This window comes from the organism of the source record quoted next, unplaced genomic scaffold, assembly GCF_019419815.1.
Source record: "Pyrus x bretschneideri cultivar Hongxiangsu unplaced genomic scaffold, Pyrus_bretschneideri_v1 Contig1, whole genome shotgun sequence".
NCBI classification, from domain to species: Eukaryota; Viridiplantae; Streptophyta; class Magnoliopsida; order Rosales; family Rosaceae; genus Pyrus; species Pyrus x bretschneideri.
In genome coordinates, this window is record NW_025999390.1 from 5,660,389 (window position 1) to 5,684,179 (window position 23,791).

Genomic DNA, 23,791 nt, shown 5'->3' on the forward strand with positions numbered 1-23,791 from the left:
TTTTAAATTAAACTAATGCGAAGTTCGAAGTTTGGAAATTAATTATTTAAAATCCGTAGACCTTTCGAGATCACAATTTATATTTTCGAATAGAGCTAAATCTCATGAACGTATAGGCGCAAATCGTTCGTGAAACGGAGTTATAATGAATGAGTTATTAGCATTTTAAATCAGGGGCATTTTTGTAATTTTAACGTTCTCTAGGGTGCTTCAGATTTTCTAGAGCATTGGGATTGTGCCACGTGTGTGGCTAGGATGGAAAGGAAAAAAAAAAAAAAAAGGAGAAGGATGGACGACTGTGATGAAAAGTAAAGGGGAAATAAAAAAGGAGGGAGGTCAGCCTATGAGATGGGCGAAGAGAAAAAAAAGAGGGAACCAATCAGAAAAAATAACAGGGAAGGAAATGAGAGGGAAACACCTAACCAAGACTTTGTCTTTTTGATCCGATTTCAAACCTTGACCTGGTTTCTTGACCTGGTTGTATCTCCTCCGTCGAACGTCCGATTGAGGTGATTTTAGTGTCTATGGAAAGCTCTCGGCAAGCCCAACATCTCTGTGGTATTATATTTCTCAATTTCCAACCCAATTTTACAAAACGAACCCACAAATTCCACAGTTTTTTGGCGATTTTCTCATTTTTTTTGGTGATTTCAACAACAATTACTATCGATCACCACCACCAATAGACTCCCTTCAACCCTAGGAACAAAGGCCATGTAGTGGTGTGTAGTGTGGGCAGCTTTTACTTATGTCGTTGAAAGGTGTGTTTAAATTTATTTTTCAGTTGAAAGGTGTGTTCTAGTTTATCTTTTAGTGTATTCGGAATATAACCAACAAACTACATATCAATATCATTGTATATAAGTGGGGTTTCGATCATAAATGGCTGTTGAATTTACATGACTCATTATTTTGATATCTGAATTTCAAAATTGATCTTTGAAATTAACTACCGCACATTAATTTAATTCATGATGTTAATTTTTGCTAAATGTTTTTTTTTTTAATAAACGATATTATCTACACTAATGAGGTGAAAAGTGGGCTAAACATTAGAATATGCTAGCAATAATGTGGTTCAAATGCACCTTTGACGATAATAGAACCTAAGGCTTGTCACTTACCAGTGAAGAGGAATACTACTAGACTGTAGTACTAAATGACTTGCTAAATGTTATGTTGATATGTCCAATAATTTGATGCCGCATGTATTATATTAAAATATTTAAAATTATTTGTTGTTCTAAAATTTATTTTTATGTAATGCACGCGGCACCAAATTATACAATGTTCTTAGATGATTCCTTTATTTAATCATCTACACCGACTTTTTCAAGCAAACATATAATTCAATATATGCCCTTTCAAAAACTAACGATTAACTTTCGATCATATTCTATTGCTCTTTCAAAGTTTCAAGCATATGCCATCATCTTTTTTTAACATCGTTCTAGAAAACTTGGTTCACTTTATTAATCACCAATACTGTCCTTTTGTTAGTATTTGTCAAACGATCAAAAAAATATAATATAACTCAACAGATTGAAGGTCTTGCACTAAAAAACTTATTTCTTTTGACTTTTTGCCACAAAAAATACCTCAATTTATGATTTTTCGAAAACTAATAATGGCATTTTCAATGATGTTACTTTAGTCTAAAGAAAGCATTGCAATTGGCATAGTTCTTGACTGTTCATTGTACCTGAATTTCAGTTTATTTACGAGGCTGCCACTGAATCTTTCTGCCGCTGATCTTCATGTCGCGTGTTGATGATCGTGGAAAGGCAGGGGTGCGATGGTCATTTTAGTCTGTAGGGTTTCGAACGGGTTGGGTGGGTTAGAGACTTTCATTTCCTTTCTTTCTGAGCTGCAGTGGGACTCGGTGAGAGCATGCCGTCGGGAGAGAGACCGAGCGAGCAGAGAGAGAAGAGAGACACGGAGGGAGAGAGATAGGGATTTGGTGAGAGGAAGGCATGCGGCTTGCAGGCAGACAGAGTCACAGGGGTGTACGATTCGAGGGAGACAGCGCGAAAGAGAGAGTGGGAGAGGGAGGAGTAAGGATCGCTCGCTGAGGGTTTCGCAATTGGGAGGCCATGCTGATGGAGATAGAGATGGGAGAGGGAGAGGGAGAGAGGGAGACAGAGACAGAGCGACACGGAGAGAAGGAAAGGGAGGAGTGGGCATCTCAGCGCCATTGCTGCAGATCTTTGATCTTCTTCGATCCCATCTCCGTGTTCTTCTCAGCCTCTCACAGTCGCAGCATCACTCGCCCACTCACTCACTCACTCACTCACTCACTCACTACAGGTACACCTCTTAAACCCCCTTTTGTATTTTTGTCTGTGAACAGGGAGAGAGAATATAACCATGCCTGTGTGGTTGCTCTTCAAATTAGTGCATTATCATGGATCACGTCAGGTTGTGTTCTCAGTTTATAACCATAAATATTATCCATGTAATTTAAGCTTTGTTGTCAGATGGAAATTGATGTTTAATAGCTGTAGTAAAAGAAATATTGCTTTTGGTCATGTTGGGTGACCTCCTCTCCTCGAGATAATTAGAAAACTCTTTTGAACATGGCTCTTTTAATTTTTGTATATATATATATTTTAATCCTTATCAAAGTTGGTTTCTTTAATGAAATGCAGAGGCTGCTCAGAAGGAATTGAGGAGGAGAGGGAAGGTTTTGGCGTCGAAAAAGTCATCTCGGATGGCTGCTGAAGGCTTGCTGGCTCTGGCTCAGAATGAAAACAGGGCTGCTATTATTGAACTTAACTGTGAGACTGACTTTGTTGCTCGAAATGATATCTTTCAATACTTGGTAAGTGTGACTGATATGATTCCTCCATATTTTTTTTGTTCTATTTGATTAGTTGTTATTTTAAGTATAATCCCACAACAGTCTTTGGTGTTGGAGGCTTTTGCTCTGTTGGGTTTTTTTTCCAATAACTCAAAGGGCCGAAAGGTATTCCCTTTTCATATTCTTCTCTTCCAATTTCTTTAGGGTTAATTTCAATTTTCTTATGCTATTTGCAGTGGTGCTTTTTAGGGTTAAGCTATTTGATTTCACAGATTCATTACAGACACAGTAAATAGGTACATTTTAAATTCGTATTTCATAACTTGGTTGCTTGATTCTACTGCCACTGTTCATCGGCTTCTCCTACGAGACAGCCAGGGTATGCAGAGATCATAATAGATGGGGTTTTTTTAAAATTTTTTTTTTTAATATCTTATACATAATGCTCTTAAATTTCAACATCTTATTTATAACAATGTTGCCAAAATGCATTCTGATTTTCAGGTATATCACTATGGAAGAACTAGAGCAAGTCCTCCACGAATACGGCTTGCATGGTGAATTTTAATCTTTCCAGGTACACCCATATCTATATCCTAAACAACTGTTATTATGTATCAGTTTGTTAGAGTCAACAAATGTTAAGGTCAATTTATATAATTTATTTTTGGCTTCCAGGTACAACCATATCTCACTCCCTCTGGTACTCTCTCTCTCTCTCTCTCTCTCTCTCTCTCTCTCTCTCTCTCTCTCTCTAAAATCTCTGTTGGGTTTCTACCAATATGTCAATTTGTACAATTTATTTTTTGATGTGAGATTTGGTGCATTTGATTTGGGTTCTGGTTTGAGATGTTATTTGGATGATTTCTTTTTTGAGTTCGATTCATGGTTTTTGCTCTTCTTCTTCTTCTTATGGTCGCTGTAGCGTGCTGTGCATGTGATATTTTCTTCCATGTCCAATACTATCCAAATTCATTACTGCATTTCAAGAGCTTGCGACTTATAACTTCGCTCCCAACTCCCAAGTGAGTCCTAGATAGCAAATCACCCTAATCGGCACACTCTAATCGATTACAAGTTTTCGGATCCTAAACACTTTGAAGGGGTTTCCAGAAAAGACATCTTTCCAAAGGCGAGTAGTGACACTGTCAATTTCCTCAACGAATCTTCACTGGAATTTTCCCCGTCATCCTATATATTGCAGCATTAACACATTTGATAAGAAATTTTCAGTTTCTGGTCACTTAAGATGGCAGGTAAATGAACACAATATATTATCCATGGTCTTTATCATGCTCGCTGACAATTGGAAAGTGCCTGAAGTTATTAGTTATTAAACTCTTCCTTTTTGTTTGAAATGCGGGTGGTGTTGGACAAATGGGATAAAAGAAATGGTTGTTTCCCTGTGTTTTACTTTGTTGGTTGGCAAGAAGCATGTTCAGTTGATTCAATTTATTCTTTTACTTTCTATGAAACAATCCTTTGCAGTCCTTTGGTATCAAGGTTTTCATTTTTTTTTTTTTTTTGAACCAGCATTCGTGCTATTTTATCGATTCACTACCCGATTAATAAAACTCGTATTTTATTTTTATTGATTTTTGGCATCTGATTTTGGTTTTTGATGTTTTCTCAGTGGTATGGTGACTGCCAGAATGACTGGGTTTTCAATTTTATTAGAATCGATTTTTAAGTCGCCGGGTCTGTATGCTTTTTGGTCAGTTTTGTTTTAATCTCATAATCTTTGTTTCCTTCATCGCTAAATTTTGAACTTAAAACATGCAGACTCTAAGGGACACCATCCATCAAGAGTATCGTGATGTTGTTGAGAGGCAAGTTTTTACAGGTTTGAACCCCTCACTTGCCACTCATCAGTGGTTGCTATTTCTGGAGCTTCTACTTGAATTTCCATGATCTGATTTTATAGTTTATTTCTCTTGCATTTTGTGAATGTCAGTGATGGGCACAAGAGCTGATGAAGAGGTAAAACTTATTGCACTGTTGAAATTATGGTATATCTATAGATTCTATACCACTGTGAAAGCTCATTTTCTAATTATATAACTTTGTACAGACAATTGAAAGATTAATCGAGACAAGAGACACTGAACAAATTTTCCAGAAGGCAATCCAAGAACAAGGGGGAGGCCAGGTTTGTTAAATATCCTTTTTTATTCTCTGCCCCCAAATAAGCACTTTTTACTGTTGAAATTGTGCATTCTCTCACAAACTTGACACATTTTTTGACATCTTGAACAATTAATTTTAAGCTCCTAACTCTTCTAGCTTGGGTTGTTCAAACACTTAATTTTCTGATTAAGATTGATCATTTCCAAAATTGTGTATCAAATTGTAGATAATGGACGCTCTGGCCGAAATTCAAGAGCCACATGATGCTGTTAGAGATCTTGAGAGGAAGCTGCTCGATTTACAACAGGTATCTTCTTAGTTTGTTCAATGATGTGTACTCTCTGATGGAAATGAAGTTGCTATATAATACAGATGTCTTCCATAGGCCTTACTTTTAAGAGTTAACTTTACAATTTGGTATTGCCGTAATGAATATAATAACATTTTAGATTACATTGATCTGTATTATTTTAAAGTATATATAAAGATTAATTTATAGGTGTGTACACTTAATATTGGATATATGATATTTTTCAGGTTTAGTTTGATTCCAACTCCTTTTTTTAGTTTATTTGAATAAAAAATTGGTAAGTTCGAGTCCAATTTGATTATTTCTTGCTTTTCTGCATAATTTCTGCTTCTTTTTTCTTGCTTTTCTGCAGCTTATCTGCTGCTTGTCTGCTCTCCCCCTTTTCTGCTGCCGTCCATTGCCTTAAACAACAAAAAAAAAAAAAAAAAAAAAACCCATTTGGCCCATTTGGCAAAGCCACCAAAGCCACAAGAAAAGACAAGTAGAATTTTATACTCTCTACCCACTTTTATTCATGATTGCTGTTGGCTTCCTTTTTTTAGAAAGGAAAAGTCCCGCTCTCCTTGGACAATACCATCTTTCTCAAAACATGGATCTTGAAAGACATCTGATGGAATTTATTTTGAGTCTAAATTATTAAATTAGGAGACCTAAGAAGATATTTTGTGCTGATTGCTATTTGATAACTCTGGTTTTCTCTTTTGGCTACCATCTTGCTCTCCTCTTTTTCCTCTTGCTCTGCTGCTTTTTCAGTGTTACAACCTCTCTGCAAAAAACACACTGTGTTATGCATGTTTTTGTTCATGCATCTATTCTTTGTTGTTCTGATGGTGACTCTGTGAATGGAATTCTCAGTTATCTATTCCTCTACAATACATAATGCATCTGATTTTTCTTCATTGATAGCTGATGCCACATGCTTCAGATTTTTATGCCATCACTCTGTTGGTTCTTTTGTGATTGTTATTGTTTATTTTAAAATGTGTATGCTGTGTATCATGCACAGATTAGAGCATAGATCCATGATTTACATTCAACATAATCCTCAGATCAAACTTAGTTAAGTTCAATGTTGTTTTTTGAAACTTAGTATGCTGTTATCAATAACGTTAAGTTTAAGTCATCATTTTATCATAACATTATGTATTTAAATTTAACTAATAATGTAAAGTAATAAAATGAAGTAACAAAACAATATTCATTGACACACGCCAAAAACAAGAATCTTCATTAACGTTATTTATAAACCAATAACATTATTAGAATAAAAATTAATCTTAAGATTATTAAAATCATTTTACTGAGCATATATCCTTAACGTTATTAGTAATAATTTTATTTAATGTTATTAGACACTCCTTAATTAGGGCTATATTGAAATTCGGATTGTTACAAAGCATACTGAGTATAATGTTAAGGTTATTAGAATAAGTTATTATCATTTTACAAATTAACTAAGTATAACGTTATCGTATACGTTAATATTCTTTGGTGTCAAACATCATTTCGATCTACAGTGTTGTAATTTGATGTTGACGTTGTTTAAATTGAGCAGAGGCCATAATTTTTTTTTATCAGAGAAGGAATCATTCAGGTCACTTTAGAAAATGGATGGGTATCTGGTTATTAATCTTTGTCATTTGAGTGGTGTAGCTTTCTTCACTAACGAATGTAACCATTAAGACTTGGAATGTCTTTGGGGGGTAAGAATAACATTGCTAATTTCGAATTTATGGGTTCAAATTTTTGTTGAGTATGTGATTCTTTCAAAAGAGTTGTAAATATCGTTGTAAATTTGTGTAAGTACAGTTGTAAAACAAAGAGAGGAAATTAACTTTAAACAGATAAAGGAAACCAAATTAGAGGAAAAACTTCCAGTCTTTATAAATGTGAGGTTTTTCAGTGTGTTTTGTAAAAAGGTTTTAATCTTTCTTAGAAATATAGCTTTCTCAGTTATGCAATGCTTTAAATGAAAAAAAAAAAAAACCGTTGTAATGTTGGTGTTTTGTGTATCTGTTTCACATCTGTGTTGCAAAGGTTTGATTCAAATTGGTGGATTTGGGTAAGAAACTAAGAAACCGTAACATTTCTTTCAGTTTTAAGAGCTGAAATGGACATGCATGTGTTTCTCTTTGTGAGATATAAGGGATTGAGGAATTTTGAGAGTGGTGGCTAGCTAAGGAATAATTTTTTTGTTTTGGGATCTAGAGTTTACTGCAAAGTTGATTTCTCTTGATTTTTTGTTGTTTTAATATCTTTTGTTCATGTATTTGAATGCATTTTTTTTATTTCTGCCTATTTATCTAAACCCGTATTCAATATGTTGGAATTCATCAGAGAGTATTGGGTCTAATCATTTTCTTTTAATTTTTCAGGTTGTTTTTTTATTTCTATAGGGGAGTTGCAGGTGTCCATGTCAGATTCATAAGGAAAAAGAACCATTTTTGTGGATATATTGAAACATGTAAGAAATTGTTCTCCACTAACATATTAGGAAAAATTAGAATTTTTCCAGTAAATTTGTTCTCTTTTGGTTAAATAGTTTAAGGCAATATGGACAGATTACTTCAAAATTCAAATTGAATGATGGTTTATTGGTGTGAATTATGTTACATGTTTAGTTTCTTTTAGTTTTACTATTCTGATAGATGTGTATGTATTAATATTCAATTTATCCCCATTCTCTTATGGTGTTTACTAAACTGTTGTGCACTATTGCTGTACAACCTCTGATGGTTCCATTGTTGGGCAAAAAATTGAGATTAAATTTAATTACAAAATAAAAAACTAGATCACTGCAGACTCTGATGTTGTTTGCATATTTAGTTGTTTTGTAACTTAGTTGATTTGGGTTTATATAGGTTTTTTCGTCTTGGAGCCACTGGCTTGCAGGTTTTCGAGTGTTAAATTGCTTACTCCTTGCTATAATATATTCTACAATAACATGTTAACAATTGTTTCAGACAACATGATCTGACCGCATTTCCAAAGCAAATTAAAAAAGTAATGATCAATTCACATGTTAAAAAAATTATAAATTTAAAGAACATAAATCAACCACCACTGCCTGCTTAGCTTAACACAGATTTCCTCCAATTGATTGCTAAGAAATTGTTCAGAAACAAAACAGCTTAATTTTAGTGCTATTGTCGTGATGAATGTTATTTGGACTAGCTTATTAAGTTTTGGATAACGTATGAATTTAAAGGTCTTCAGTTTTAATATTTAAACAGCAATGTGTGTTTATTTTTCAGTGCAGTGGTTAAAGAAGAGTACAAGAAAAGTTCTGTTTATTTCTTCAGAAAAGATTAAGAAAGGTGAGTTGGACATAGAAGATGGAATTTCAACTTTGAGTTTTAACTCTTCACTGTTTATTTTTTTATTCAGTCTTTGGCAAGCCATCATACATAATAACATAACTTAGCATTTACCAAACAATTAAACATGTAACATAACTTAACATTTACATTTACATTTTTCATTTACAGTTGGTAGCCACAAATCAACCCACTATCAACTTGATATCAACATTGGAGTGTGCCTTAAAAGTTTAAGTCATGTTTTTTATTCTATTTTATAAAATGAATGAAGTTCTGAAGTTTTTGTCTTATGAAACTTAGGTAATATATATCATTTCTTAAACATAATACATGCAAATACAAAAAATTGTAAGCTGTATCGATGAAACATTTTTTATGTAAAATTTTTGTAACATTTTAGGTTTAAGAAATATTGATGCCTAAAATCCTGTCATCAGTTTTTTCCATCAAAATTTTTCAATCGGTTCAGTTCTTTTCAAATATGTATAATTTCTTTGTGCAACGTCTCTTTTAGTTTCTTGGTCAAGCATTTGAAATCATTACCAACTATTTAGTAAAAGTAGTTTTATAGAAAATGCTTGAGCTTCTTGCAATAACTTTTGTTTGCAAACGTTTTCCAACTTATTTGTTATCAATATTGTTCCTATTTTTAAAAACCTTTTTTCAAGTCTGCTTGAATCAGGACTTATCGAATCAAGGCAGCTGCAAGGAAATTTGAGCTTTGGCATGTATAGATACGATTTTGCAACGAAGCTAGGTACCTTCTAGACTTATTGGATGTGAAGATTTGTATGATCGAATTTGTGATTAAAATACTTGGATTTTATTAAATTTTTCATGATTTTATAGAGTTTTTCGTTTAAATTTGTGGGTTTTAGTTTAAATTTATGCTCCAACCCATTTCAACAATTTATCAAGCTTTAGTTGAAGCTCTTTGGAAGCATATCCATTATATTGCCAACCTTGAAAAGCCTTGGTAAATAATGTCAGTTGTTGCTTCTCCAACTCTTTTCCCTAATTTAGTTTCTTAAGCTTCATTTCTTTTTTCCTATATGTAGTTTTGATTGTGTTGGGAGTTAGTAGCTTTGGTTTCGACATTGTTTTGTTTGTGATAGATCTCAATATATTGCAAATATTTTGCAAGTTGAGGTACTAAAGATTTTGCATTAACTTATTTTTTTCATTTGCCCGTGTTCTAATCCAAAATGTTTAAAGTTGGTTGAATATTACAAACTGGTATAGGTTTGGTTATAATAAAAGAAGTAATATAAATTATTACTATGACACAGTAACATTGCGAGAGGTCTTTTATTAATCTCTCTATCTATGACAGTACCAAATATATCATAGATGAGACTAATATTTAAAACCATGTTTATTATGGTCTTTGTATCCGCCAGCAGGGGTAGTTTACCTTGGGGGTTGCAACGAATGTGGAGATTCGTTAGACCAATGATCAATTGATAGAAATTATCATTAAGCCAAGCAAAAATGACTATTAAATCTTAACATTGGGAGAAAACTAGGAGTCTTTTTTTTTTTTTTTTTTTTTAATCTGCCAATACTAGGAGTCTCAAAACCAAGTAGTGTTATATTTGAATAAATTTTTATTTGATCGACTGAAAGTAAAAATCATATTTTTTTGGCAAGTACACACGAACTTACACTCCTAAATACTCATAGCACAAATGAATGATGGACTCAGATAAACACCCACAAATACATATACTATGCACAGATACTATAATGGTTTCTTCTCAGAATGCTTATCAAGACCTTCAGTAATGACCCTTCTGAAATGATGGATATATTGTCGATATTATTGATCAATTGAGTATGCATGAGAACTTTAAGTAATCATTGCCATAAAAAGTTGAAGTGATGACTCACACTAGGAATCAGTTATCTCATTAGTAGCTTTATTTTTATCTAAGATCGAATTTGATACCTGTAGGTGTACATAGGTTAAATCGATTGTTAAGATGACAATTTAATCACTTTTCAACGTCCGATATCTCCATCTCCCTGTTTTGGATTTTTACTTACTTGAAATGAATAGATTCTAGGCGTTTCATTTAGCAAAATGAGCAGTGGATAGTGCTAACTCATTTTTCTAACATTCACACCAATATGAGCACTTTTCTTGGCAATATAGTGCTTAGCGTAAAATTAGAATGTGATTCAGTTGTATTGAATTTGTTCAATTAACCACTAGTCTATTTATAGTTCATTTAATCTTTTGAATTAGTAAGCTACTGTGTTGTGTCCTTTACATTTCTTGGTATGCTATTGATATGGAAAACATCATCTATCTGTTCTATTTATTGCATGACATAAGAATCAAAGTAGACTTGGCATCCCTTTTGTGGTCTTTTTTGTGTTAGCAAATGCCATCAAATAGGCAAAATCATATCGGCTACAAAGTGCAATGAATGCTACAGGTTACTATGTTTCGCCATATGCCTTCATTGTGGCATTGCCCTCTCTGCGACAAGTAAGCATTATAATTTCACTTTGTGGAATGATATTAAGTTGACTTATGGAATAATACAAGGTTGTGTCATGCATGAAAACTATGAATCCATTTCATCATGCATTTTTTACTTCAACTACTATGTTTTTGTTCAATTGACTGCAACTCATGCTGCGGTTTGCTTCACAAACCTCTACAGTTAGCTTCCATACAGTATGTTGCAAGTTTGAGGATATTTCTACATCTTAATTTCTGCTCTCTGTGCTTACTTCAAGTTTGTAATTTTGCGTGTTACACTGCCACTTGATTTGATTATAAAAATGTAAAACAAAATCTGTCAATGATTTACAAATTTGTATTCGATTTTTGATGTTTTTCCAGTGTAAGGCATATGTTGCACAAACATGTAAATGGTACAAATTATTTGGTTTTGGACAGTAAGCTTTGAGTTTTACAAGAAAAATCAAGAAAATGTGTCACTTATCTATCCCTCTATTCTTTCAGGATTATGTTTAATTTATTCAGGTTAAATGTGTCTTATTCATGCACTTCAGGCTGGTGCATTCAAGGTCCCGTAGCAAAGCGTGGGCATATTTTCTAGTTCTATTGCTATTTCAAGCAAGCCATCAACAGAGAATTCCTTTTGAATTCCAGTGAATAACCTAAAATTCCTTTGGATTCCACTCGTTAAATCGTCAGCACCACCTTTTCTTTAGTACCTGCCAAACAGTCGAAAAGTTGTATGTGCAATGTTATTTGGGTCGATCAGAACCCATCTTCGTTGGTGCATGTTCTGAACAACAATGATTTACCTTCTCCTCATTAAGTTTTTTTGTATCGGCAGGGGGCGATGCTTTTGCATTGTTGCAGCGTCCTCTTTGATGTAAAACCCCCTGTTTTAGTTTATTGCTTGTTTAACTTCGTGCTTGCCTCGCTGTAGGCTCTCTTTGTTCGTCTTGGCATCTTTGTCCTGAAATAGATTTCCAGTTTACCAAAAAAACAAAGGTTGCACGTACAAATCAACTAGTTTAATGAAGGTCTTGGATCAGACATCCAATCTTCTACCTCAACTTTTTGCAGCAAAAAGCACTTCAATTACGCTTCTTCAGAAACTCACATTGATATACTTTTTATGATATTCTTTTATTGTTTCAAGCATGGCATCAACAGAGGATTTCTTTTGTTGATAAAACTGACAGTCATGTATGTGGAGGAATTTATATCATCTATTTGCCTTTGTATCAAGGGTTAACATAAATATTTTTTTTTTTTTAATTATGGTGAGCCTATAGTTTGTTTATTTCTGATAACGTTTTTGTAATAAAATAAATTCAAATTTTCCACCTAAAAAAGTTCAAAATTAAACAACTCAACGAATTTTTACTTATATAAAAGTGGAAATTACATCTCTTTCAAATGCAACACATTAAATATTTCTATTATTAGCCTACGCATATGCTAGTTGGGTTTTTTTTTGTTAAATTATACAATTTTGATTTTTTTAAACAAATGATATTATCTATATTAAGGAAAAGCAGATAGGCTAAGCCTTACAATGGGCTAGCAATAATATAGTTCAAATTCACTTTTGACGAGCATCGAACCTAAGACCTCACGCTTACAAGTGAAAAAGAATACCATAAACCGTAGTATTAAGTGACATACAATTTTAATTTTAAATTAGAATAAAATATTTTTTTTCTTTTTTTGCTAATAATAAAATCTTTTTCTTTTTTCAAAATTCAAGTAAAAAATGAAAGTAATATCTTGTTTTGAATTAATATTTTAATTCTAACTAATTACTTTTCTCTTCTTTTTTTTTTTTTTTGTTTTTTGAGATTTTAATGAAAAAAAAAACAATTTTTGATAAATACTTTATTAGTTGACGGTTATATTCATTTTTGAAGGAAATGTAATAATTGTAGTCGGAAGAAATCGAACTCGAATTCAAAAAAAAAAAAAAAAAAAAAAAAAAACTCGAAAAACTGTCGCTGTGAGAGTTTTGTTGGCTGTGATTGCATACTCCTATGGCGGCCTCCAAGCTCGCGATTCTCTCAGTCATTCTTGCCCTAATTCTCTCCCAGATTCGGGCTGACGCTTCAGTCCCGGTGGAGGAAGACGAGCCAGTGAAGCTCCCCCGATCGGACGGCCCTGAACCGTCCGCTCTGAAGATCGAGTTGGATCAGCACAGGGCTAAGATCCACTCCCTAGGTTCGTTTCTATCGTCTTCTGCGAATTCTTTATTGGACGAAATTTGTGATTTTTCAAATGTTTGTGGATTCGATTTTATCCCTCGGTTTTCTCGCCATCCAAACAGATTTTACTAAATTTAGAGATCCCTTGGTTTTTCAATTGGGAAGTGTTTTAATTTCTTTCCATTTATAATTTTGTGTTTATGTTTTTGGCATCCAAATAATACTGCCAATTAGCTGAGCTCTGGTGCTTACTTGTAAAGCTTTGATTTTTCAATTTTTATAATTTTAGTCAGAGCAATAAAGATGCTTAATTGTTTAGTTACTTTGTGAGTAGAAACAACATCGATGTTAGTCGAATTTGATTTCGAGCATTTTAAGTGTTGTTTGGGTTTTCCTGGCTGGTGGTTTGTGTTTCTTTGATGTCGAGGAATTAGACGCCGGTGAGAAGATTAAGGAACTGAAAAAGAAGAATGAGCTTATAGAAGTGAAGGAGGAAGTAATTCAAGGAAACTCGGATAGCATTTCTTCGTTGCAGAGTGAAATCGAGTCTCTCCAGGTTAGGCAAATTTGCATGAAATGCCAGAAAACCCAATTCATAAAACCTTTCAAAATTTACATAAAATTTATCACTCAAAACTTAATCAGCAAATTAAACTACCACTAATCAGCAAATTACAATCAATAATATTCCAAGAAAAAACGAAATTAACAAAATTAATCAGAGAAATATAAACCACCTCAAGTCCCAGAGAGCTCCATTAGAGCAACTCCAGCGTTGGAGCCCTCCCAGGCAATGCACTATTCAATCCAAGTAATGAACAGTAACTGCCCTTAATGAACAGTAATAGCCCTGGCAATAGCATTTGCATCTCCACCGTTACACTTCAATAGCCCTGGCAATAGGCAATAAAATATTAGTATTTTTTTATTTATAAAATAATACAAAATAATTTTAATTGTAATATCGGATAAGATTTTTAATCGTTCTCGTTGCGCCATGTGTCATTATCCGAATTATTATTAAATAATACAAAATAATTTTATTTGTAATTTCGGATAAGATTTTTAATCGTTGTCGTTACGCCACGTGTCATAAAATCCGAAAAGACAATTATTGGGGATGAATTTCTGATAAATTTTTTAATCGTACTCGTTATGCCACGTGTCATTATTCGAAAATACAATTATTGGTGATGGATTTCTGATAAGATTATTAACCAATTACGTCGCGTCACGTGTCATAATCTGTTCACAATCTTTGAGGATAGATTTCCATCAGATTTTTAACGAATGACGACATGCCACGTGTCATAATTTGTTCACAATCTTTGAGGATAGATTTCCATAAGATTTTTAACGAATGACAACATGCCACGTGGCATTATGTACAACCTAATCCTTTTTTAATCTTCTATATAATCAACTATCCATCATCACAAATCTCACACCAATTTTCTCAAGATCTTTATCATTATTCATAGTTTCTGCTTCTTTCTTCACAAAAATCTGTATCATTATTGATAGTTTATGCTTATTTCTTACAATGTCTTCTTCTTCCTCAAGGATGATGTGGGAACTCAATCAGGAAGAGGAAGAATTGTTTAACCAATCAGAAGCAATGTTCAATCACCAGGGGCAAAAAATGAGAGGGAAGAGGATGAGGATCATAGAAGGAAAGATGACGAAGTAAGAATGGGCAGAACCTCACATTCCCGTCGAGTCATCCAAGCTATGGCTCAGATTTGCAGGCCCAGCCGTTCCGGAAATAAGTAACAAATAAATAATACAAATAAATAATTATAATGAAAATAAGTAACAAATAAATAATACAAACAACATAATTATAATGTAAGTCGGTAACAAATAAATAATACAAACAATAAATAATAAATTATGTAGGTAACAAATAAATAATACAAATAAATAATTATAATGTAAATTTGGGTATCAAATAAATAATATATTGTTACCTGATTCGAGTAATTTTTTCCACTTCGAATATTACTACTAGCTTGTGCCAAGGCGTCTCTCCACATACTAAACGATTGGCTAAGTAATTTCCAACGACTGGACATTGATTCTTTAGTTCTTTGCCCACCAATTTTCTCAAGATAATTGGTATGAATAAGACTCCACATTTCTCGCAACTGCATCTCATTACCCGTAAGCGAACTATAAGTAATTTCAACCCAGCTAGTACACAATGCAACATCTTCAATAAGCGATCAATTCGTACATGCACCAGTGGTCATTTTGTTGAAAAAAAATGGATTCAAACTTTGAGACAAAGAAATGAATGTGATTGAAAGTAGTTGAAAAAATATGAAATTGTTGTGTAAGGTAGATGATAATGAGAAGGTATTTATAGAAAAGTAAAAACAATTTTTTTTACAATTTTTTTCAGAGTTTTCAGATTTTTTTTTTGAATTTTTTACAATTTTTTTTTAAATTTTTATTCAATTAATTAATCTCTGTCATTGGATATAAAAAAATTTGAATTCCAACACTCCAGATTGTGCCACGTGTCACAACGGTAATTTTTCTTAATTTTAAAACTATTTTTTCTTTTATTTTTTTATTTATAAAAAATATTAATATCCACCGTTGATCTCAGATCGAACGGTGGATATTAAATAAGACTTTTTTATTTTTTTTTTACCGTTGAGATCAAACGGTCCAAAATAAATAACCGTTGAGATCTAACGAACCGTGGGAAGCCACGTGGCTTCCCAACGGTAACTGACAAAGTTTTTTTTTCTTCTGATTGTGTCGGCGACGCGCCCCCACGCGTAAGTGGGGTGCACGCGCCTAACACAAAAAAAAAATTAAATATTGCCTGACGCTAAGCGCTGACGTCACATGACCTCAGGCTCTCGGGCTGGCAATTTCCCACGGACCCGGAGCTCGGGCCTCCACCTTCACTCGGGCTAGCCCACGCTGGAGCTGATCCACCGGGCCTCGGGCCCTTGTTCTGTCCCTTGTCCCCCGAGCTTTAGCCCACGTTGGGCTTGCTCTTAGCGAAAGCAAAGAGAAGAAGAAAAGCTCAGAGCAATTTGGAACAGAAAATTGTTGAGGAGAAGAAGAGCCTAATGGGCAATTTCGTGGAAACGACAGACTTTTGTTTTCGTGACGCGACTTAAGAGTCTTCCGCCAGCGCTACCGCTTGTGACTGTTCGATCGCAAATGTTTTGCGATCCAAAAGCCCCTTCAAATGTTTTTGCATGATTAATTTGTATTTTTACTAAGAATTGATTTAAATTTTTTTTTTTAAAACACTTCTCATATGAGTTATATATAAATGACGTTTTTATCATAAATAGTCTTTGAAACTTACATGACTTTTTATTTGGGTTCTTGAATTTCAAAATCAATTAATGTATTTTCTGAAATTAACTATTGCTCATTAATTCGATTCATGATGTTAATTTTTGTTAAAGTTCTGTTGGCATGTCCAATAATTTGGTGCCACAAATATTTAAAATTATTTGAATTTCTAAAATTTATAAAATATAAAAGTTTATTGTCATAAAATAAACTTACCTAGGATTATGGTCTGATGGTATTCTTCTTCACTTGTAAATGAAATGTTTAAGTTCGATTTTCATCAAAGACGAGTTTAAATCACATTATTACTAACTTATTGTGAAACTAATAACATGTGGTGCGAAAAGAAAGAGTACACCAGCCGCAGCTACAGACATAAAGGACCAAGGCGTGTTAAAATAATCTTGTTTCAAAATTACCATCCATCGGCGCCAGAGCACTATGCGGTATTCCATCAGTTTTTTACAAAGAGGGGCATAATACCACTCGTCAACTATCATCCCGGTGCCAAGGTCATGAAGCAAAGTAGATATCTTCTGGGTATCACCTAGCCAATTTTCAATAATTCCCTTCTCAACAAGCAATTCCACATCCTTTGGGGTTTTCACGAGACGCTTCATAAGGAAAACATAATTAGCTAGGTAATCCTCTTCTTTGTGATGGCATTGTTCAAAAGCAAGGAGATTTCTGAGTTTCACATCTGTGGTATCGTCCACTAATAACTTCGAAATTTCGAGGATCCCACAAATTTTGAGGGTCCCACGTGAGAATTTTATGTCCAATAAGCTGCTGCCTTTTCCTACCTTAAACTTGGCTCCAGCCTGGTGTAGCTCTGTCACGTTCGGTGTGGCTGTGATGTTGGGTTTGTCTGTGGTGTTGGGTGTATACCCAGACGTCAGAAAGATTGAGTGAGAAAAGGGCACTAGGATCCGGTTGCACCAAGTGTCTGTAGTTTCGGGTGAGGCTGTGGTTTTAGGTTTCTTTATTGGTTCCAACGGTAGGTATAGAGTTCTTATCAGATCAACAAAATGTTGTACCTCTTCTCCAGAAGAAAGTATTTTGGCAAATTCTCTCCTTTTCCCCCGCCATCAATTTCGTTTTCAAAAAAATGGTAGGAAAGTTTAAGTAACGGATCCAGCGGAGGTGATAAAGGAGGTGTGTTGAAAAGATCCCGAAGAATGAAGAATGGCAGCTGATTTTCAAGCAACCGCTTATTACTAGCTTATTGTGATGTCATAAAATAAACTTACCTAGGATTACGGTCTGATGGTATTCTTCTTCACTTGTAAATGAAATGTTTAAGTTCGATTTTCATCAAAGACGAGTTTAAATCACATTATTACTAGCTTATTGTGAGACTAATAACAAGTGATGCCAAAAGAAAAAGATTAGACACCGTGTTTGAATGGAAGTGATCGCGAGAACTGCAGCAACCACAACAATAAGGTGGTGAGCATGGAGATTGCAAGAGATTGTTTCAACATTGCCTTCCACTTCTGCGTTATGCATTGATGTCTTCACTAAGATCAGTAAAGAGATTTCTTCGGAACAGTTACTTCCTCGGATTAATAAAGTTCGTTAACCTCGTCCCTGTCAAGCTTTGAGTTTCAACAATCGCATTTTTGAACAAGCAATTCCATATCCTTGCGAGTGATGCTTAAAGAAACATTTTAATGGAAAAGTTCATTTCGTGTGGCAAAAAATACAACAAACATGATACAATTACTCTTCTTTTTCTTCAAACATTCAAAGACATAAGCATAGGTCCATGAACATCAAATTGGTACGACATAAGAAGTTATGTACGGATTAATTTAGAAAAGTGATTTCCGCACCATGGGTTGAATCTGAGGCCAAAAAATATAGAAGTGCAGAGGAGAAAAGATGTACGGAAATCACATCTCTTTATTTACAACACACTTCAACAAAAGTCATTACAAGTAGACACTGTTTCCCTCTCAAATATAAAATCACACTCTTCAATACTTTATTTTGTTGGAACATCTATTACACTCACATCAAGGAAACCTGAAATTGAAAAGCAAACTGTGTACTCTCTCAAAGACTAGGCTAGACTTCTAAGGATACGGCGAAGGAGGGACTGGCGGATCCTCCGGAGAAGGAGAGACTTGCGGTCGTTGATGCTTAAGGGACAGATTTAATAGAGTACACTGCTTGTACGACAGTGAGTCCGAGGAGAACAACAGCCGCAGCTACAGACATAAAGGCCCAAGGCGTGTTAAAATAATCTTGTTTCAAAATTACCATCCATCGGCGCCAGAGCACTTTGCGGTATTCCATCAGTTTTTTACAAAGAGGGGCATAATACCAGTCGTCAACTATCATCCCGGTGCCAAGGTCACGAAGCAAAGTAGATATCTTCTGGGTATCACCTAGCCAATTTTCAATAATTCCCTTCTCAACAAGCAATTCCACATCCTTTGGGGTTTTCACGAGACGCTTCATAAGGAAAACATAATTAGCTAGGTAATCCTCCTCGTTGTGATGGCATTGTTCAAAAGCAAGGAGATTTCTGAGTTTCGCATCTGTGGTATCGTCCACTATTAACTTCGGAATTTCGAGGATCCCACAAATTTTGAGGGTCCCACGTGAGAATTTTATGTCCAATAAGCTGCTGCCTTTTCCTACCTTAAACTTGGCTCCAGCCTGGTGTAGCTCTGTCACGGTCGGTGTGGCTGTGATGTTGGGTTTGTCTGTGGTTACGGGTGTGGCTGTGATGTTGGGTTTGTCTGTGGTTTCGGGTGTGGCTGTGGTTTTGGGTGTGTCTGTGGTGTTGGGTGTATACCCAGACGTCAGAAAGATTGAGTGAGAAAAGGGCTCTAGGATCCGGTTGCGCCTAGTGGTTTTAGGTTTCTTTTTTGGTTCCAACGGTAGGTATAGAGTTCTTATCAGATCAACAAAATGTTGTACTTCTTCTCCAGAAGAAAGTATTTTGGCAAAATTCTCTTTTTTTCCCCCGCCATCAATTTCGTTTTCAAAAAAATGGTAGGAAAGTTCAAGTAACGGATCCAGCTGAGGTGATAAACGAAGTGTGTTGAAAAGATCCCGAAGAATGAAGAATGGCAGCTGATTTTCACGCAACCGCAAGTCTGGACGCACATCCCACAACATCTCAGGGTTTTTAAATATGTAATCATCTGGAACTTGCAATTCTGGGTAATGGTTCCTCAATAAGAGCTCAATGACGAAGGCGGCATCCACTAAAACAATTCTTACAAATTTATCACTGCCAAACTTAATGGAATCTGCATAAAAACCTCGCAACTTTTCCTCTTGGTTCTTTATCATTTGTATACAATCACAGAACCTATCACAGAAGCTTACCCTTCCCTTGGTTCGGGTTAGAAAATCTCGCAGGTACCTTAATTTGTGCTCTTCCATGGCTTTTAAGGGTTCCTCGCCATGGTGAAGTGGGCCTATAGAGACTACTTGAGGTGTGTATGCTTTCTCATTTCCCTGCTGTAGGCGCTTAGGAACTCTATAGATACAACGCCAAGAAAACAGGGGGATTCAAGCTCCGCAACTTCTCGAGGAATGGATCCTTTTGGTTTTCTATGTCGTGTGAAGCTTCCATGATTCCTTTCATTTCACCGCCTGAGATCCTTAACTGCATTGATTCAAATATTTCATTAGGCACACATTCAACTAAGATACTTCGACCAAAACTTTGTAAGGAAAGAAGAAAAAAAAAAAAAAAAAAACACGCCAGATGCCTTCGGAGTTCTTGTGGAGCGTTGCTAATACGAGAAGGAGAATTCTCTACTTTCCTATTCCTATCTCCTCATCTCACATATTATTTTTTATCTTATTATATTTATAAAAAAATTAATATAAGATGTTGACATGGTTTAAGCATGATTGTTCAAATAGGAGGACATGAAAGGATAGAGAGATTAAGGGGATAAAGAATCTTCCTCCCTAATATTCATATGAACCCAGACGAGCCATGGAAAAGTAGGAAAGAGACTTGAACTCAAAATCTTGGGATTATGAGTGTGTGATAATTTTTTAAAATGTCAATAACAGTATTCTCATTTAAAATGGAAAAAAAAAATGAAATGAATTCGCATCTGCTTTGTATATAGGAAAACAAGCATGTTTATCCGGTTAATTTGCCTCTTGTAGATAACTAAGAAATCTCAATATTTATTACTTGCTCTCCTCTGGCATATGAAAAATAACAATACCATTTCTTCTTCAATATGTTTTTGCTGAAGGTGTTTAATTGGCCAAATTAATTAAATTAAGTAATATCATGACTCATGTAGCTACCCACCCTTATTTTTCATCCACTATAAACATAAGTGGTTGATGCTAATTCTCCAATTAATATAGTGAGTCTGACAAAACTCTGTAGTTACCGTCTAGGAGATGAGAATTACTTACACGAACTTCTTCACTTTCAATTTCAGCCTCACTTTCGGCTGGCATCACTGTTTTTCCCAAATTCATTGGCTCCTCCACAAGGCCCGAAGCCTACAACAAACAATCACACCATAAGTTTGACACCATTCACAATGGTTAATTGAATACAATATCAGTACATAGTTGTACTTAATAGTGGATACTTAAAAAATGATACATATGCACATACACAGCCAAATTATTCAACTAAAAGATAAAAAGAAGAAAGCTGCAGCATTCCCTTAACTGGTAAGTATGAAATTAATGACTCGCTTATTAATCCGTGAGAATGAAATCAGAATCAGATTCATATTAAAATTATTTACTAAAATTTATTAGAATTGAAGTGAGAATCGTATTTATCCATATAAGTTATTTACTAAAACATATGAATCGGAATAAAAATTAATGTGATTACTAAAACATCTTTATTTCAACCAACTATTTTTATTTTAATATGAATTTTTTTTTATTTTTTATTTTGCACTGTTCATTAAATTTTTTCCCTTCCCGCAATTCCTTATTTTCCCCTCTTGGTCCGTGGTACTCTTTCTTTATCATCCCAAATTCTATTTTCATTTCTTTTCTCTTCGTCTTCTTCCAGAACCTCCTCCTTCTGTGAATCTCTTCTTTCTCATCCCCAATTATTTTTTCTTTTCTTTTCTCCATCTTCTTCCCCGTCATCCTTGCTCCCTGATACTCTTTGTTCCCATTCCCCAATTCTTTCAGCTTCACCATCTTTTTACTTTTCTTTTCTCCATCTTCTTCCCCGCCGATTCAAGGCGCACCGAACGAGTTCCAAATCTGGTCGTCGCCAACGACAACCTATTCTTCACCAATTACATCCTTTCAAAATCATCCTGAACCCGTGCAGCTTGAGCCCCATCATCACCGATGGACGGGATTGAGCTGGAGCCGGCAGACTCGGCTGAAAGGTAGAAGGACAGGGGTACTTTGGATAGAAAAGTTGGATTCCTGATGGAGAATAAACAAGCCAGATGTTCTTGGTACTAACAAGTTGGATTCCTGATGGAAAAGTTGGTATTCGTATTCCATTCCGGTTTCGTAAACACGCCTAAAAGCTTCCAAACAATGGATATGTACAAACATAGCAATGAAGAAACAAGCCAGATGAAAGGGATAAAAAAAGAAAGATAATAAATTAGAAAAGTAAGTTGTTATTGGTACTAACAATGTGCCGTCTAACACTGTTTGAAGTAAAATGTATTTATTTTAAAATGAGTGTGTGATAACTTTTTAAAATGCTAATAACAAGTATTTCTCATCGAAAATGAAAGAAAGAAAAAATTGAAGTCAACTCACACTTGCTTTGTGTTCAGGAAAACAAGCAGTTTGTACGGTCAAGTTGCCTTCTTGTAGATATATAAGAAAACTCAATATTCTTTTAACAATAGCACAACGATAAGCTGGCTATATATAAGCATTTTTTATTCAATATATTTTTGCAGAACGTGTTTAATAGGCTATATTAAATTAATGTCGTGCTTCGTGGGGCTACCCACCCTTGTCCTTCACTTCTTTCTTAGTGGTCAAAAGTGATATCCATTGAACACCCAAAACGGGCCAAACAGCCAAAAAAAGTTGGAAAAGTAAAAATAAGGTGGTGGTGCAAACCGGACAACTTAATAATCATCTTAAATATACAGACAAAATACTGTCATCACCATAAAAAGGTTAAACAAAAGAGGGGAGGGTGGGTGCTAAAAACACTACCAGACCTCAATGTGAACGTGTTTAAAGGGGCTACCTATCTTAATCTTTCCTTGACTACTAACAGAAGTGATTGATACTAGCTCTCCAGTTAACGTAGTGAGTCTGGCAGAAGGTAGATTCGAAAGAGTCTCGATTGTGCTAGCCAGATTTATCTCACTTACCATGCTTGATTAATTTAGCTTTCTCATAACTGATAATTTTAATGAGAGAAAAGTTTAAACAACTCAAACTATAGATGAAGAAAAAACTCTCTCTCTTATTGCGCAATCTGCTAGATGGACTGAGAGCTAGTTTGAGATTGTTGTGGCGTTTTAGAACTGCTTATGCTATACTACAAGAATAAACAACTGTGAAAAAAGCAGATAAGTGTTTGATAAACTATAGTACTAAAAATGCTTTAGTAAAAAGAAGAGAGGAGGGTAGGATTATCAATATGACAGTTTTATTAATTGAAATTGTTCAGCTGCCTTTCATAAAAAAACGTTTTTTTAGAAAGCGTTTTTTTAGAAACATGAGTAGAACTACTTTTGTTTTTTGCTATTTTACACCCATGATATTGAAGAAACACAGAACTTTTATTTTTTCGTTTACCAGACACAATTTTATGTTAGCATATTTTTTTTAATATTTTTCACACTTACAAATTAATTATTATGAAATTTTTAATGTGCTGATATTTTTTAAACTATTTTGGTATTTTTAATGTGCTTTGGAAATTTTTAACTTTCTTATGTGAGATTAGTAACTAGTAAGATGAATCCTTTTTAACCTTTGGCTGGTGACAACAACCCATAACAGCGTGACATCATCACGGTTACGTCATCTGGCAATAATTGGTCCCTTCACGTGAAGATTAACGAATAGTTATTTAACAAACAAATATAATTAGGGCCCATGAGGCCAATAATTGAAGAACAGAGAGGCATATTGCACTAGTAGTGAGTTGTTAAGTATGAAAGTTTTTTTTTTTTTTTTTTTTTCGGAAACTGGAATCCATGGAACTAGGGCAAAGAAGCCAAAGAGAAATACAGAGAGCCTACAGTAAGGCAAACAGCTGAGAACTAGCAAAAGTAGAAAGTAGTG

The 23,791-nt window shown here is 34.6% G+C and overlaps 1 protein-coding gene and 2 pseudogenes across 10 annotated transcripts; 1 reads left to right on the forward strand and 2 right to left on the reverse strand.

Moving 5' to 3' along the window:
* Positions 1 to 1,740: 1,740 nt before the first annotated feature.
* LOC103957104 (putative syntaxin-131) lies at positions 1,741 to 11,951 on the forward strand. Of its 10 annotated transcripts, none has more exons than XR_007257381.1 (12): positions 1,743 to 2,307; positions 2,649 to 2,821; positions 3,037 to 3,096; positions 3,305 to 3,377; positions 3,479 to 3,503; positions 4,583 to 4,643; positions 4,755 to 4,780; positions 4,872 to 4,949; positions 5,154 to 5,234; positions 7,613 to 7,701; positions 8,497 to 8,554; positions 9,226 to 11,951. XR_007257381.1 is itself a non-coding variant. In XM_048581673.1 (10 exons), the coding sequence occupies exons 4-10, from the start codon at positions 3,355 to 3,357 to the stop codon at positions 5,468 to 5,470; spliced, it is 300 nt and encodes a 99-aa protein (XP_048437630.1). In that variant the 5' UTR covers positions 1,741 to 2,307; positions 2,649 to 2,821; positions 3,037 to 3,096; positions 3,305 to 3,354; the 3' UTR covers positions 5,471 to 7,605. The 10 variants fall into 10 exon arrangements, 1 of the variants encoding a protein (XP_048437630.1); XR_007257382.1 differs by having other exon boundaries at positions 9,240 to 11,951; XR_007257379.1 differs by having other exon boundaries at positions 1,744 to 2,307; positions 8,492 to 9,314; positions 11,535 to 11,951.
* A 4,906-nt stretch (positions 11,952 to 16,857) lies between these two features.
* Positions 16,858 to 18,058, reverse strand: LOC108867934 (annotated as a pseudogene).
* Positions 18,059 to 18,436: 378 nt separating this feature from the next.
* Positions 18,437 to 20,469, reverse strand: LOC103957103 (annotated as a pseudogene).
* Positions 20,470 to 23,791: the final 3,322 nt, after the last annotated feature.